A 17,324-nucleotide genomic window follows, 5' to 3' on the forward strand; every position below is an offset into this window, starting at 1 on the left:
CATGTCACATAAACTGTCAGTGGTAACAAATTTGGAAACTAGCATGCAGAATTTTTACCATTATTCCTCTGGATCTCATTTCTTTATCTGGACAAGAGGTAGGTGGTGGGCAACTCTAAACATATATGATTTTGTGACTTTCAAACAAATTTTAAAAGCCATTTAACTAGAAATGACACTCTACATGCAGTTGTTATTTGCACTTCTTAGTTGCCTATCTCTGCATGGTCAGAACCACCCGTGCTCAGAACAGCCAGACTGCCGCCTTAGACTGTGCCCTTGCTGAAGACTGAAAACTCTCACCCTACTTAACGCCGTATATGCCGACTGCCCCCAAACTCAGTGAGATGTCATCCGATGAACATTAGAGCCCTTTATCTCTCTTTCCTATTAGGAAACTTAATGGCATCCAATCATTCCAATAGACTCTTCCTAGATTGCTGGCCATTAGTTACAAATCCTTCCAAACGCCTGAGACCAAGAGCAACTCTGACTCTTAAAACTAGAAACCGGGTCTGTTTTGCACATGAAAAAAACAGGCATGGAGCAGAAAAGACCTCAAGGTCACTATATACAGATCACAGGAGAACCGAGGAATAAGCACCAAGGTTTGCTTTATATTTTGTACTTTATCTCATTCTTCCAGACCCAATAGAGCTGGCTGGCATTTGACAAACAAATGCCCTTGGCATTTTTCTGTTTTTCTATCCTAGTTGCCTCCCATAGGACATTGCAGTTCAGTCTGGATTTAGATTAGAAACGGAGTTCCTTGTACAGGTATGGTGGAGCTGTGAGGGCCTGAGAAGAATGTCCCAAAACCATCCCTTCGTGGAACTCATGTTCATTGAACGTGTATGCTACATGCCTGGCATGATTTTAGGTGCTGAGAATACAGGAGTGAATCTCCAAAGTTCCCACCTTCTAGCAGAGGGGAGAGACAGCAAACATGAGTGACAGACATCAAGCAAAGCTAAGTGCTTTGAATTTATTAATAAAATAGCAACAAGAGGAGGGGGGTGATATTTGGGATTGCCTCTCTAAGGAGATGACAGTGGAGCGAGACCAGGATGGGGCGTGGGAAAAAAAAGTCCTGTGAATTCATGGGCTTCCTTTCCCCAACCTCCCTTCAAGTGTGATCTGCAAGCAATGAATATTCCACCTGGCTGAGAGAAAAAGGTGCTCGCGGGGGTCCTTGCTCTCCATCCTGTAAATTCACCCCTGACAATGACAATGCCTTTCAGAGCAGACTACATAGACTGTTGCATTCAGATTGAACATTAGTTGGAAGCTTTTAACTGCTTCACCACTAAAAACAGTTACAATAGCAAAAAAGGACAGTATCTGTTGAAAATGTAACAGTGTTTATAGCACTCTTACAATGGCTGGCATTTAATACTGGGAAGTGTTGCTATGGTTTGCAGTTGGGAGGGTTCTGTGGCCTTGGCTACTGCTGTTTCGAAAAGGGCCCACCTGGCTTACAGCACCGGCTGCTGATCCTTCTTTATCATAATGACATGATAGTTTAGGGTTTCATTTGAATCAGTAATTGACTGCACATTTGTCCAATAGAGACTGTCAGTTGATGAGTTCCCTGAGGAAACCCGAACAGAATGAAATAGGAAAATGGAAATCTAACCTAGATATTCATGGTTAATTTCACAGCTCTACAGAGGTCCTTTGAAGTCCTTTCCCCTCCCTACCACAAATCTCCCCACAACCGGAAGGCTAGAGGAGCTCTATCTTAGAGCTGTTTGGGAACTGTCTTCAAAACTAGAGTCTGTATGGGCCAACAGAGAGTCAATTTGAAATTTAAATCCTGTTGTTTCACTCAGTGTTTCCAAACTGGCTTACCAGCAGAGTCACAACTTTTTTGTGTGTGTCTCTGCCACTTTAAAAGAATAACTTAAAAAAAAAAAAAAAGCAACAACTTCTCAGCTGCCTTGCTTTGCAGCAGAGATAATAGAAATTGGCTAGAGTTATTTACTTGATTGCTATTTATGGCAACCTGTTTGTGTATTTTTAAATCACATTTACAATGGGCTATTGTTCAGTTCTATACTGCAGGCATATATATTGCAAACCACTCCCAAGGAATCCTGATGGCACAAGGATTTCTTTTCTTTTCCCTAAATTTTTTTTTAAAGTAGGATACTGAAGGAGATTGACTATTTTAAGCTGCTTTTATTTGCTAGCTTTTATAAAATGGCAAAGCTCTAAAAATATTGTCTCTTTTTTCTCTCCATGCCTTTGGCATTTTATCACCATGTGATAAGGAGACTATTGCAGAAATTAAAATTTGTAGTTCAAAAGAGATTCAGACCTCTGCTGCAGATATTAATCTTTCATTTCTTTCTGGGCTTGCTTTGAGGTTTTTGCTTTTTGCTTTTCTTGACCCTTTCTGTGGACATCTAATGCCACGCTTCACTTTCTCTTAGTGTACCTAGACATAGCTCAGAAACAAGATTCGACTTAAGTATGGGGCACATTTTTGTGTTTGAATAATGATATTCACTTAACCTACTTACAAAAACTCTTAGGTACTTGATTAAGTGCATCCTGTGACCTGGCTCCTTTTCTTTTGTTGTTATTTACTGATAAAAATAAATCTCCTGCGCTAAGCAGTAGGAATCACTTCGAAATGCAAGAAGAGTCCTACGGGAGGGGGGGGGGCGGGAATTCATATGTTAATGAGCCCTTCCAAAGGAGAACTTGGTTCAACGTGCCATTTGCTGACATCATTGTTATGGGCAGAGTGAAGATGATTACTTTAAGAGGTGGCTTTGCATATTCTCCCAGCGTTTTGTGGTCCGCGCGTGCACCTGCGGGAGGGGCGAAGTTTACATAAGCGTCCTTGAGGATTTGCCTCTCAGCTGCTGCATTCACTAGGGCTCAGGACAATGGAGCAGTTGGACCGAGGTAGGTGCTGGAGGTGCGAGGCTGGCCGAGTGGGTGGGTAGCTTTTCGAGAAATAACGTGCTAGCGGGACTTCGGGGAGACCTGGCAGGTCAGCAGTGACAGTTCCTGGAAAGAGGGCGGCGGCGAGATCACGTTCGGCAGGCGCCTCCTGCGGACTGGAGCAGGGAAGCGAGCTGGGCTGGCACCGCGAGCCGGGCAGCCGGTCCCCTGCGCTTCGCCGAGGGTAGGACCGGCAGGAAGCGAAATGGTTACTTTTTTAAAAAGTGGGCTCTGGTTACTTTTGAAGATCTCCGGTCCCGGGCGGGCTCCCGGAGAAGGGTAGAGGCGATATTTCTCTCTCTTCCCTGTCTCTCTCTCTCTGCGGTGGAGGATCCTGGGGTGATGCAGAGCCGGGGTGTGGGGGATGCGGTGGCCTGGACAAGGCGACTCTTAACAAGGGGAACAGAGTCAGCGACGCCGGCAGGGACCGAGGGTCTCTGGGGAGCAGGAGGACCTTTTGCCGGAACCCCCCACGGTTGGCTGGGGGCTGCAGGGGTGAGAATCGCCGTGTTGCACCGCAAGTGGACTAGACGAGGACTGGCCGGGGTAGAGTGCGTCACGGCGGGGCGGGGGCGACCCCTCGTCCACCGGGTGGGGCCAGCGCTGCGCCCAGACGGGGGGCGCGGCCCGCAGCGCTTTGGTGGGGCCCAGCGCTCGTTGCTCCCGCCCCAACGTCGCCCCCCTGCTAGGGTCTCCTGCGGAAATGGGTGGGCGAGGGTGACCTGGAGGGCGCCCAGCCCTGTTTTCCTTCGGAAGGTATCGCGCGCGGGCCGCAGCTTCGGCCGGTCGCAGAGCCTGTGGGCGGCGAGTGCGCGCCGAGGTGCCCAGGATCCGAGGGGCTGCAGGCCGCGCTCGGCCCCGCTGCCCGCGGCCGCAGGTGGGGCCGCAGTCTGGGCCCCGGGGCTGGGTGGCAGTCGGGCGGCAGGGACTGAACGCCCCGGGCCGCAGGGGTGGCGAGTCGCTGTGCGCCCATGGGGAGGAGGCTCCTCGTTGAAAGTTGGTGTATAGACGTGTGGCCACTCGGTACCACCGTCGCGCCGCGGGGCGAGGGTCTTTTTGGAGGTGACGCTACGTTGAGAGGCGACGCGAGGCTTTCTTCTGGAAGTGGGTAAGAGGGGTTCGAAGAGGACTCTATCCCGGGGACCGGGGGACTGTTCTCGGTGAGTCTCTCTCCCAGTCGCTGGGTCTCGAGCTCGCTCTCTGGGTGCGGGAGGCCGGGGAACCTGAAGGGGTCGGGGGACGGATGCGCCCCGCGGCCCGGGGGCGCCCCCTGGCGGCCCGAGCAGCCACCGCCACGCGGAGGGTAGGGATTGCGGGGCGCAGGGGGCGCTGACGCCTGCTCCGAGGTGTCGTTTCCAGATACGGGCATGGGTCGACCCAGCGGATCTCCGAATTTTCCCAAAGAAGGGCGACATCCTTTCCCTCCGGCTCCCCTCTCGATCCCTTTTTCAAAAGCTCGGGTTTTCACATTAATCTATGTCAGTATAAACCAGGCTATGTATGGAATTTGTTTTTACAACTCTAGTCTTGTGACTTCTCAAACACTTTCTTGAAGTGTTTTCTCTGGAAACTTGTTTCAAATGAGTGCTGTAAGTTTCACAAAGAGGAGTGTTGTTCAGGAGCCAACAGGTGACAGGGTGAAACCTGAGTCTCTGTGTACATTGGAGTCAAGTCTAGCTGCCGTTTCCTTGGGCCGCGGTTGAAAATAGAAATTCTGAAAATCAATAAGAGACTGGCTGGAACACGATTTTGAGAAGATCTGCATCCCCCATTACGGAAAACAATGAGTTCATTGGAACAGTGCCTTGCGTGGTTCACCCCACAGCACAGCATGCGTTTTGTATTTTGTCTTTATGTACCGCTTTACAGCCAAATAACCTGGCCCCCAAAAGCGTCGCTTTGGCAAAGGACCACGCTTTGTCATCGCGTTTCCTCCTTTTGTTCAGCAGTCTGTGGTACTGTCGTGGAATGTATTTATGCATGAAATCAGGACGCTTGGCAACCCTGCAGAGCCCACATTTCCTCTTGGAAAAATGGATCGCTTCTTGGCAATTGGATGGTACATGACAGGCCACTCAGTTGTTGGAAAATGTACAAGCTGGATGGGGCTTTACCTGGAAAACGGGGAAAATGCCAAAGGGCACGTGGCCTAATGCTGCTAATTGGTAGTATGAAGTAGTTGCAGTAGAGGAATGTTTCGGAAGCAGTGTCTTCAAATACCTTCGTTATGTTTTTAGTTTTTAGATAACAGTAATAAAAAGTAAATATATTTTATCTTTAGAGTTCATTTCACTATAAATCAAATTGGATTGTGCTCTGGTGGCAGTTGGTTTTGTCTTCAGCAGACCACAGGGACTGACTGCTCTTTGGGTACGTGAAAGCTTTAAAGGGATAGCAGTTCAGCATCTCTTTGCTACGAAATTTAAATCTTGATTGTAGTCATTTCTGCTAACCTATGGCTGTTATAGGTGTCAGGGTTGTTGGGTTTTTTTTTTTTTAATTTTAAGTTAAGGGCATCATAAACCAGGAAATACTTACATCCCTAAGGGTTATATTTTGTGTATTGAGAAGAATGGAAGTGTTCCCGGTTTCTGTGTGACCAAATTAGTCTGTAGTTAAATTTAATTCACCTGCACATTTAGCCTACAAGAATTGGAGTAACTTGACTGCATATGTGTGATCTTCATCCTGTTGTTAACAAGCAGGTGAAAAGAAGTTGCGATGCAGGCGTGGCCCGCTGGGTGGCACTTAGCAGCAGGGGACACCTCGGGAATGTTAGCCCCACTGACTTCCCAAATCAGTATCTGTTCTGGTTTTGGGTGATTGAAGGATTTCCAACTCCCCTGGGCATGTTTGCACATGAAATACTTATTAATAGGGACCTTACCGTGACAGGCTGGTTGGTCTTCACATAGGAACTAGACTGAGATTACGTTGGGAAAAGTGTTAGTAATTAGGGGTATGACCTTAGACTTCATTTACAATGGCAGCCACTGAAAATTATGTTGTTATGTCTTCACATGGTTTTGATTTGATTTGGCAACTTGGTCCAAGAACATGATGAATACTATAGGAACCATACCAGAACTGATGTACAGTTACCACCTCAATATGTATCTGATTGAATTGATTCTCCTCAACCCCCTCAAACCCTTACTCTCTGTCTGATTTGCCTATGTGCTATTTCCACATTGGTACATAGTCTTTCAATCGCCTAAGACTCAAAACTATCACTGACGCAGTTGCTGCCTTTCCTATTGGTTCCTTTACTTTCTCCCCCCAAGTCACCATGTTCAGGCTCTCTTGCAGATAATGAGCTAATAGGCCCGTCCTAGGTTTCCTTTCTCTTTCCTGACCATCACTGTCCTCTTAATTTTCCCTATGACCTGGAGTGGCACCCTCCTACTCACAGGCCTTTTGTCCTCTCCCATTGCCCATAGGGTTAACTGCAAAGTCTTCTTCCAGGTAGGTACTACTCGAAAATGTTATTCACTGCTACCATTGCCATCTGTTTTTGTTTCTTTGGAAGACTCTGGCTTCGAGTGAAACTGTCAACTCATTACTGCCTCTGGACCTTCATATACTGTGCTGACTTACTAAGTTTTTCAGGGAAAACTAGTAAAGGCTCGACTGTATCTATATATATATATATGGTTGAGATACACACCCATATAGATAGAGATACAGATATCTAGATAGATAGATAGATATCAAGGTCAATCGAAATAATAAAATCCTTAGCTACCCTGGGTGCAGCACTCAGCTCATCAGAAAATAAATGGTCTCCAAATGACTAAAATAGCATAACAAAATAATAAAGCTGCTTTTTAATTTGAATAATACCTTCGCATACTGTATGTTATCTTTTTTAACCAGTGACAACTGCGCTATGGGAGCAATGCCTGAGCCCTTGTCCACAGCATAATCGTTCTATATTGCTACTTTTAGACACACTTTTTCAAATAAAAGTTGCCTAATTTACAAAATACTGAAAGCAACACATTTTAAAAGATTTGGAGGTTGTTGGTTGTGGGCAAAGTTAAAAGGTTACTTAAGAAGAGACTCAAGTAGCAGGATTCCAAACATCATGAGAGCAGGGAGAGAAAAAAACCCTATAAAAATATGTCAAACATCTTAACATGGTGGGCCGTGCACTTCTGGGCATCAGCTACATTGCGAGGTGGCCCTTGAACCTCCCATGTGTCCTAGTTTAGGAACTAGCTTCTCGGGTCACACGTAGCTGGATGGCTGGATTAGAATTCTTGTGTCTGGAATCCTGCAGCCAGTGTTCTTTCTGTTGTTCGTTTTTTACTCAGAGTGAAAAATAAATGATCAGCCAAAGGCTAAATCATATATAATTTACACACATACCATCATTAAAGCAAGCAAGAGAATGTATGAGGGGATTTGGAAACACTGTCCTCATGATGGATACATCTTTTTTTTTTTTAAGTTCTTGCTTTTAATGAAATAGTCAGTTGCTATCTTTCTGATATTTCCCAGAACCATTCAATAATGCTCTTTAAAGATAAGGATGAATGAATGAATAGAGCGAATGCACCTAGACAGTAAATTTCACAAGGAACCTCTCCTTACATCACTGTGTTGGATGAATGAGAACATACTTTAATTTGGGTAACAAGTGCTACCTCACAGCCAAGCATATACTGGGTGATTACAATTGTTGCCGTACTTAAGACAACCGGAAAGATGCTGCCTGCTCTGTAGACCATTATACGTGATGGGTGGGTGCACACGCATGTGTGTGCTTGCACATGCACGGTGTGTGCTGGAGTCAGAAATTTTATGTAGGGATTGGTTACAAGCTAATTCCAAGGGAGCTGGGAATTGTGGCCAATAGCTTGGTAAAACTGCTCCACAGGAAGTTAGGGCCCCCCCAAACTAAAAAAAAATAGTGAAACTCGCAACTTCACATGTCAATATTCTGTCTCCTACATATTAACGTGTTGTTGCTCCTCCAGATGTCATTGGTCCACTTCAGGGAAGTCTGTGTAGTCACAATGGAAGTAACAGTGCCAATTGGTACACATCAACAGTAACTTTAATTCTTTATATTCATATCATTTTTTCTTTAAAACTCTTTCATATCCTTAGACCATGTTTGGAAAGTAAATAGTTGCCATCCTTGAAGAACCAGGCCCCAGGATATTTGGTGTCTTGTCAAAGGCACCAATTCTGTTCCCTAAGCATCGCTCTATCCCTTGGGTCAGATGTTCTCTTGACAATTATGACGATGGAGAAGTCACACATCTGAGAGCTGTTTGTGTTCGAGTCTTTTTAAATGGAAAGAAGTAGCTATTTGACTGCTTTGGAGGAAGAAGGGAGAGAAAGGACAAAGGGGGGACATGGAACTCTTCTGCTTTGTGTTGGGTGGCTGGCATGGGGTTTCTTCCACGATAATCCTTGTCGTTCTGAGAATAGAGTATCTCATCTCTCCGTACCCAGCCTCGGGCTTCTTCCTCCCCTCCCCATGTTCACGCTCTGCTCTTCTGTTCATCATTAGTTTCTCGCCTGTGGTTGGATTTTAGTCTTCCCTTCAAAGCAGTATCCGTAAACACCATAACCTGCTCGAATATAATTCAGCACCTGCCCTTTGTGCTTGACCCCAGTGCTATTTTTAATGGTGGTGTTCATTCTTAAAGATGTCACCTCTTCTCACATTTCCTTAATGGTCAGACTCTGGAACACGAACAAACGCAACCCAGAAAACTTGTACTTTCTTTTCCCCGCCTTATGAGACTTATTTACATCCAGAACTATAAAGAGATGGTGGAGAGGTGGGGCCCTTACTGATTAATTTCCTTAACAGGGGCAGACCTCGTGCAGAACTGGTTAATTCATAACTGTCATTCATGTGTGATTTAAGTTCATTCAACTTATGACAGCAGTTCAAGACCAGGATAAAAGCCTGCTTCCCCATAATCACAGAACCATTTTAAACTATTCTGGCTTTTCATTCTATTTACTTCCAGCATCTAACAGGATGCCTTGTCAACTTTTTTTTAAATAAACATTTTCTAAACAGATATGTTTAATTGAACTGTGGTTAGGTAAGACAATGTAAAAAATACACACTCCACCGTGGTTGCCACAAAAGTGTGTGTGTGTGTTCATGAGGAAGTGGAGGAGGAAGAGGATGAAAAAGCAAGTGGAGCAAAATGCAAACAGTTGATGAGTCCGGGTAAAGGCTATGTAGGAGTTGCAGACTTTCCTTCCAACTTTTCTAAAGTTTGAAATTACATTAAAATAAAAATTACTTACAAAAAGTACAAAACAAGTAAAGGAAGGGCCATCTAAGTGGCTCTGCAAAACAGACAAACAAACAAAAAACCAAATCCCCGCTTGAAAAGCAGTCTTACCCTGTACGGCCCTGTTTGTGATCCTGATCTGTGTCTCTCTTTCACGTGACTGACCTTAAGAGACAACACCTGGAAATGAAATTATTGGAATTTTTCTATTAGACTTAATTCACCCACGCGTTCACGTTTGGCCCCAAAGGAGGTATTTTGGCAGACAAACACAGTCACGTTTTTGTATCATTCCAAAGGCCCTTCCTCTTGCCCCAGAGCGTAAGGAATGGCCAGGCTCCTCTGTGGTGCTATCAAAGCAAATTCCAGATAGGAATGTAAAGCCTACGTAAGGGATATTTGTAAGATATTTTTATTAATCATTTTAATTATTTTAACCTTTTGCAAGTGCAAGAACCATGCTCAGCAGTCAGCTGCTTTTGTATGATGCAGTATGAGACAGTGATATACTTAAGAATATGTTCTCTGGGTTTGCAGACAGGTACAAGTAATTTTTTTTTTAAAAAAAGTGAGAATCCAAATTCAAGGGTTTTTTGTAATCACGTAAAGAGAAACAGTAACTAGTGGTAATACTGCATCTCTTACTACAACCTGGTAAGTGGAGGGCATGCTATGTATAACTTGTATTTTTTTTAATGTTTATTTTTTTGGTCAGCCCTCAGAACTTTCTAATAAAAATAATGTTTTGTCATTTTATGTAACTAGCCTCTGGTATACAGGAAAAAGGCATTCTCCAAAGAATAAACTCTGAAGCAATAACTCATGAGGCCATTGAGTTTTTACATTCCTTTTAACTATCTTCTTAAGGTGCCTTCTCTGGGCCAAGCGGAGTATGTCCCACCCAGTTGTGTCCTTTCCCTGTGCCTGCAGTGTGGTCACAGGGCGAGTTCACCAGAGAAAAGGGGAGTGGCACAGTCAGGTCCCGCCTGCAGAAGGCAGTGTGGGTTGTGGGGTGTTTGAGGTCACAGGCCCCATTCTAAGGGTGCTGCTTGTTACCTTACTGACCTTGGACGGTTGACCCGTGGCAAATCACTCTGAGGCAGTATCCTCCTCTGTTAAACAGGATACACCCTGATTGGGTTGCCTGATGTGCTGATAAATGCCTTAACACTGACAGGCCCAGAAGATCATGTTAGTTGTCGGAGTGCCAACAAATGAAGCTGAAAGCTGTGCCTGTGGATAAAACAACTTTGTCACTCACGTTCCTTCAGCTGTTCTCTTCACATTGTTGAAGAGTGACAGCCCTCGGCGTCGGAAGACTGTTAGAAATGTGTGGGAGTTGGAGGCTTGAGATGTGGCTGGCACATCTGGTGATTGGGTGGTGGGGATAGCGGCATTCAACGCTCAAGTTGATTTACCTTGATTAGGGTGGTAAAGTCTAATCAAGGAATATGGCTATAAAACTAATTTAGATCTTTGGCAGTCAGCACCTTTGTGCTACTTGGAAAACCCATGGTTTGTCTTCATTTGTGTTTCTTGTTTTACAAGATCATGACATTTAATTCTTAGACTCTCTTTAATATTTATGTTCTTTGTTAGAGTGTGCAGAGTAGGTACCTTAGTGCCTTCCTCCTCAGGCAGACTCATCAAGGGACAGAGATGTGTCATGATTCAGGTTAAATTGCATTGAAGACCCCCTTCTCCTGGGGGAGGATTTTGAGTTAAATTCTTAACCTCTAGTTTTCTTCCTTTGAAATATGGGAGTTTGTTTTTTTGTTTCTTTTAGACAAAAAGGAAATACTAAATCCAAGAAATTTTGTCATTAACACACTCCTTTTTGTTTTTACTGAGGAGTAAGAGCAACGTGCCTGTGTTTAGAAAGCTCTTCCTAAGTCGAGATGTGAACGAGCTGCACCTGTGTGAAGTGATGACTTGTTTAAAAGGTCACAACCTCCCAATGGTAGTGTAGGAAATGAGGTCATCTTTACTTTCTGTTCGGGGTGGATGGAAGTTAAATTTATTAGTTGGAATAGTATCTACTGTGTGGTATTGCTTCTACTGCTAGCAAAGATTGCAGTCATTGGATGTGTGGCCTCCTATTTGTGAAATGTTAGTACTTTAATTTTTTATGTCCTTTGAGTTACAAAAGAAAAAGTGTGAGATTTAATAATCATAGGTTTTAGCAGGTAAGCTTTTCTGACATGTATTTAGAGTTGCATTGAGACAGTCACTGGAAAATGAGAGTCTCAGGCTGGAAGTGTTTAGGTTTTTCCTGGTTTAAGCAAACAAGGGAATTTTATAAGGCACAATGATTTTTGGAAGTTTGATGTGTACATAGTGTGACTAGACACTGGCTTTTATTTTAGCTGTGTGACCTTGGGTAAGTCACTTAACTTCCCTGAGCCTGGTTTTCTCTAAAATTGGGTTGGACTAATTATCTATAACTTTCTTTCTTTTTTGGTAGAGAGAAGGGGCAAGTATTAAAAGCTTCATCAGCTCTTCCGGGAACGGCGTTGTTAGGTATTCCCAATGGTCCAGCGTTTGACATACCGTCGCAGGCTGTCCTACGGTACAGCCTCTAACACAACTAGACTTTCCCGAACCCCTGGCAATAGAATTGTTTACCTTTATACCAAAAAGGTTGGGAAAGCACCAAAGTCTGCATGTGGCGTGTGCCCAGGCCGACTTCGTGGAGTTCGTGCTGTGAGATCTAAAGTTCTAATGAGGCTGTCTAAAACGAAAAAACACGTCAGCAGGGCCTATGGCGGATCCATGTGTGCTAAACGTGTCCGGGACAGGATCAAGCGTGCTTTCCTTATTGAGGAGCAGAAAATTGTTGTGAAAGTATTGAAGGCACAAGCACAGAGTCAGAAAGCTAAATAAAAAAATGAAGCTTTTTTGAGTAATAAAAATAATTAAAATGCTAAAAAAAAAAAAAAGCTTCATCAGATTCTGAAAGTCTTGTATCTCTGTTTCCTCTCTTACAGCCTTGGGATGAGGGATACTTTTAAAAACCAGAAGAAATTTACAAGGGACAGAAATGGTGATGACAAAGTTCCTGGGTTCTAGGGCAGGGCCTGTTAACCTTGACACCATCATAGCCCTTCACCTGAGGAGACAGCAGTCAGACCTGGACTTCCATCCTCCTTTGCCCCAGAGCAGATGGATGGATGGCCAGGCACACGTAGTAGGTGCTGCAGAGAACGTCTGCTAGTACTGCAGTTCAACACCGATAGTCACCAAGCCGGCTTTTATTTTAAGCTCATGCTTGGCTTCAATTACTCTTTGTTGAAGGAACTCATCAATAAATATCTGGCTGACTTCAGTTCATAGATAGTTAGGGCTTGCAGATTTAATGTGTTCTAGATTTAACTGTGCAATTTCTACTCAGTGAGTAAACTAAGTTTAGGGTCTCTGAAAACTGAGAAACCTGAAACCTACACAGGTGGCCCAGTGCGCCCACGCTGCAGGTAGCAGTGCCTTGGTGGGGAAAATCGGTGAGGAGACGTGGGGAGCCAGCTGGGGCTCTGGAACCACTTCTTGTAGCACATAGGGGGCAAGGTAGGAGGAGGCGCAATCCCCAACACTTCTTCCTTCAACCCATGGGACTTCACCGGGATTTCATTCATGGGAAGTTTAACCTGATGTGTCAGGCAAAGCAATTTCCTTGAACCTTTCCAAGGAATAATTGCGCAGAGAAGCATCTTTTGAAGGCAGCTGGAACTAAACTAATTTTGGCGGTCTTTTCTGAAATGCTGAGCTGGTAAGGCGGATATTTCTGAACTCTGGAGCCCTAGATTTTACGTTGCAGCGGGCCTGGGGGTTGGGGTGATGAACCGGCACATTGGGTACCTTTTGAGGGTCACGGTGTGTGTAAACAAGCATTCAGTAAAAGCTCTTGGAGGTAAGAGCAGTGCCTGCAGGTCCTGAATTTGTTTTTCTCCTGTTGTCCACAGCAGCCATTGTTTGATGTCCTGTGACTGAGAAAGCCAACTTTCGAGTTTTACTATGCCTTTGGAGATGGAGCCCAAAATGAGCAAGCTCACCTTCGGGTGCCAGCGGAGTTCCACGTCGGACGATGATTCCGGCTGTGCGTTGGAGGAGTATGCCTGGGTCCCACCGGGGCTTAGACCGGAGCAGGTAGGAACCTGGCCATCCTGTGGTGTATTTTTCAATGAGGTTTAAGATTTTTAAAGTTTTTAAAAATTTAGAGACTGTCACAGCCACACTGACATGCTACCTGCCTCAGTCCTCACTCTTCTTTGGATAGTTTTACATTTTTTGCTTTTTAAGGTCATACTTAGTTTCTCAATGAAAGTCTTCTATCCCTTTTGCACTCTTGGGTCCAGAAGCCTATAAGGATGCTCTAAGGAATTAAATCCAGAGTACTGCATGTGCATTTGTTATATGGATTTCTGATGAGGCCCTCTGGAGAGAATAGGAGGAGTTAACCTTCTTCAAAACTTCCGTAACCACGAAAAGGCAGTAAAAGAGGAAGGATTCCATGCCGGCTCTCAGCAGCGCTTTTACTTTGGAAGAGAGGAGACACAGAGCTCCAGGACACCGCCTTCAGTGTCACCGCTTAGATATTTGACCTTTGCTGACTGCACATAAAAGAGTCTGTCACCACACACTGTGGATTGGAAAGTTAAAATCGAAGGGCTAACTTTGTGCTTTGTTTGTATCGTTATTTTAAGGAACATGAGAATCTTCTACATGTCTACTTTTATTTTTCCAATGATGTTGAACTCATTAAAAATTGTGGGTGATAAATATTATTGTAAGGGCCAAGGCATCATTTGAAATGAAAGGTGCCCACTGGGTGGGCAGTTGCTTCAGTTACGGTTGTTTCCTGTGGGATGGGATGCTTTTGAGAATAGGCCCAGCACAGCACTTGGCGCACGTGCATCCGGTAAGGGTTTATAACTGAAAAGCCTCCATAGCTGATACAGGGGGAGAGGGTAGAGTGCTGGCACACCAGTTAGGACAGCAATATTTTGACAAAGCATGCATTAATAGAGAACCCCTCTAGCGGCTCAGGGTGGGTAGGTTTTGTGAGGTGCCAAGATATTGAAACAGAGTCCCAGTCTCCTGTCTCTTTTTCCTGAATCACTTCCATCCCTTCTCAGCACTGCAGTACTCAGTAAGAGATGCTCCTTGAAACGTAACAGGAAGAAAATTGAGTTCTCCTTTCAGAATGAACCAAGTATCGCTGCATGTGGCTCCCCTCCCGTTTCTTAGGGGAAATTGACTCCAGGTATTTGGAATATAACAGCCATGGAAACAGAGAAAAGCTGACACTTGGAGAGAACCTGATAAGAGAGAGTTTATAGAGCTTAACAAAACAGCTTTTGTCTCTGTAACGCGTAAAATTTAGAGATCGAGTTCAGTGTGTTTGTGTGCTGGCCAGGTTGTGGACAGTGTCACGCAGCCTGTGTGGCCATTGGCGGCACTCACCCAGGTCTCCTCTTAGCTGAGGAAACTGGCTGAGAGTCATGGCATTAAATGTGCATATTTTGGTGTGTCATTTGTGATGGCCCTAAATGTCACTACAGATGACATTCCTGAAGAGCAGCTTAGCAGCTGGAAGCCTGCTACTTGAAGGGTTGCAGTTCTGCTGAGCTGGCCTGACTGGTCTTCCCACTAGTTACAAGAGGCCAAACCTTGTTGTACCTACAGGGAAGATGACTTTTTAAGATGTAATACGCTAAGATGTGCACTTTTTGTATGCTGATGTCCTTCTGCATCTCTTCCTCAGATCCAGCTTTATTTTGCCTGCTTACCAGAGGAAAAGGTTCCATATGTAAACAGCCCTGGAGAGAAACATCGAATTAAACAGCTTTTGTATCAGTTGCCACCGCATGATAATGAGGTAAAAAAAAAAAAAAAAAAAAAAGCCACACACAAAAAGCTCAGGAAGAAGACTAAAAAAAATAAACACTAAGCATTGAGATGTCTCCTATAAACCCCAGCTCCACCTGTCTTTTGCTTTTCTTCAGTGAAAATTTGGCTAGAGAATACAGCTTTCCATTCTTTAACAGAGAAAGGGTGTCAGCGCAATAAACTTAACACAAGTTGGTTTTTATAGTGTTTGCAGCCACCCACTGATTCTCAGGAGCCTGCAGATTCCTGAGATCACCCTGCTCCTTCGGCCAGACTCAGTGCTTTATGGTGGTTCAGGCCACAGTTGGTTGAGTGCCTGTAGAATGTGGAGCAAAAGTGGCGATTAACAAGTTTAAACCTTTTGTGAAAAGGTTAATGTCTTGCATTTTTTTAGTGTCTCTGCTGGTAAGAATTTAAATTAAACATTTCATATTTTTAAAAAAGTGTCCCTTTAAATTGCTTTTCCCTTTTGCTAAAGAGGCTGTGAGGTTTGGTGTCAATTATAGGTATGGTGGTATTTCTGAACTGGGGTGGCAGGCCATCTAAACTTCCTGTTTTATTTCCTGAAACTCTTAAGTCTGGAAATAAAAAATGGGCAAGGGGTACTTTTGCTCTAGCATGGTGCTTCTGTTTTCCTTTTTGCGAAGGTGCGGTATTGCCAGTCTTTGAGCGAAGAGGAGAAAAAAGAATTGCAAGTGTTCAGTGCTCAGCGGAAGAAAGAAGCACTTGGAAGAGGGACAATTAAACTCCTATCCAGAGCAGTCATGCATGCTGTATGCGAGCAGGTAGCACTTTCTAGAATGAGTAGCTCACGGTGGTGATGTGGATGGAGTGAGCTGGGCGGTAGGTGACAGGGCTAGCACACATCTGGGCGCTGAAAGCCTCCGACAACTAAGAAAAGGAGAGCAGCCTCACTTTTTATTAAATGAGGATCACTCTTTATAACTGGCCACACTGCTGTGCGGGACAGGGGCAGTCAATCTGCCCTTACGTAAACATCAGGTGAAATCCTGCTTTTCCTAGGACCCTGGCGTGTTGGGAGGTGCTAGGGTACACCTAGTATTCAAACAATGCAGAGACGTAATGAACACATTCAGATCCTTACTGGCTGTTCTTGGCATAGGAAATGTATTCAGCAGGAGGCTGGCTGAGGAAAACCACTGTTAATGTGAGTCAGATGAAACCATTCGTAGAAAGAGTCTAGTGGGCAGTCTCTCTGAGGCTGCAATGTTCATTGCAGTTGAGAATCACACATAATCCAGCATTAAGGAGCTGTTTGACCATTAACAGGAGGAGAGAAAAATAAAAGCTTTCTGGACAAATTTGGGCTTTAGTGTCAAGTTGCAATGGCTGAGAATCCAGAAGGAGCACTCTAACTTCAAGTCCTCTTGTTTTTAGTGTGGCTTGAAGATAAACGGAGGGGAAATTGCAGTGTTTGCCTCACGTGCGGGCCCTGGAGTATGCTGGCACCCATCCTGTTTTGTCTGCTTCACGTGTAACGAGCTGCTGGTCGACCTCATCTATTTTTATCAGGATGGAAAAATTCACTGTGGCAGGCACCATGCTGAACTGCTCAAACCACGGTGTTCAGCATGTGATGAGGTAAAAAAGTTCATCCCTTAACACTGGAAAATATAAGCTTCCAGGAAGCCAATATTCCACTGTTCACAGCTAAGCAAAATATAAATATCTCCTGCTTTTGCTTTGTTTTGTACATTTTTAAGCTAACCCTGTACATTCATACAATGGACTAAGATGTAGCTAATATCGAATAGGCAGCAAATGTCTTTGTGCATTGATAAGTAGGAGATTGTTGATGGATGGTGAGAAAAAAACCAGGTTGCATGAAAAGTACACAGCAGATGATCTTAGCTTGGTTAAATAAAGGGGAACAAACTTGTATACATCCAGAAACAGTATGGAGAAACATACACTAAGTTAACAGTGGTTACCCATGGGGCATGTGGGAAGGCATGCTGGTGTGAAAGGAAATTTTTTCTTAAGCTTTTTATTTTAAAGTCATTTTAGATTTCCAGAAGAGCTGGAGATGTTACAGAGTTCTGTATACTCTTCTCCCAGCGTTCCCCGTTGTTAATGAACATCTTCATGGTCCTAGGATATGCATTGAAACTGAGAAGTTAACATTGGTGTCACACCATTAACTATACAGTTTATGGAGATTTCGTTTCTCTACTAATGTGTATTTTCTAATCCAAG

At 44.3% G+C, this 17,324-nt stretch overlaps 2 protein-coding genes across 7 annotated transcripts in view; both read left to right on the plus strand.

Annotated features, from left to right (window-relative positions):
* The window catches only part of PRICKLE1 (prickle planar cell polarity protein 1), a 100,642-nt gene that overhangs the window by 76,570 nt on the left and 6,748 nt on the right, over positions 1–17,324 (plus strand). For 3 of the 6 annotated variants that reach the window (XM_053921598.1, XM_053921600.1, XM_045184226.3), the window contains exons 2-5: positions 13,181–13,364; positions 14,983–15,096; positions 15,755–15,892; positions 16,506–16,709. In XM_053921598.1, coding sequence (XP_053777573.1) covers positions 13,233–13,364; positions 14,983–15,096; positions 15,755–15,892; positions 16,506–16,709 — 588 coding nt within the window. In that variant the 5' untranslated portion in view covers positions 13,181–13,232. Of the gene's footprint in view, positions 1–2,764; positions 2,917–3,083; positions 3,451–3,602; positions 3,833–13,180; positions 13,365–14,982; positions 15,097–15,754; positions 15,893–16,505; positions 16,710–17,324 lie in introns of those variants that run through there. The other 3 variants (XM_045184225.3, XM_024575636.3, XM_053921599.1) reach the window with 3 other exon arrangements.
* LOC112318395 (large ribosomal subunit protein eL34-like) lies at positions 11,649–12,490 on the plus strand. The gene has a single exon (XM_053921603.2). It carries the CDS (start codon positions 11,754–11,756, stop codon positions 12,105–12,107), a length of 354 nt encoding a protein of 117 aa, XP_053777578.1. The 5' UTR covers positions 11,649–11,753; the 3' UTR covers positions 12,108–12,490.

The sequence above is a fragment of the Desmodus rotundus genome, chromosome 3 (assembly GCF_022682495.2).
Source record: "Desmodus rotundus isolate HL8 chromosome 3, HLdesRot8A.1, whole genome shotgun sequence".
Classification (NCBI taxonomy): Eukaryota; Metazoa; Chordata; class Mammalia; order Chiroptera; family Phyllostomidae; genus Desmodus; species Desmodus rotundus.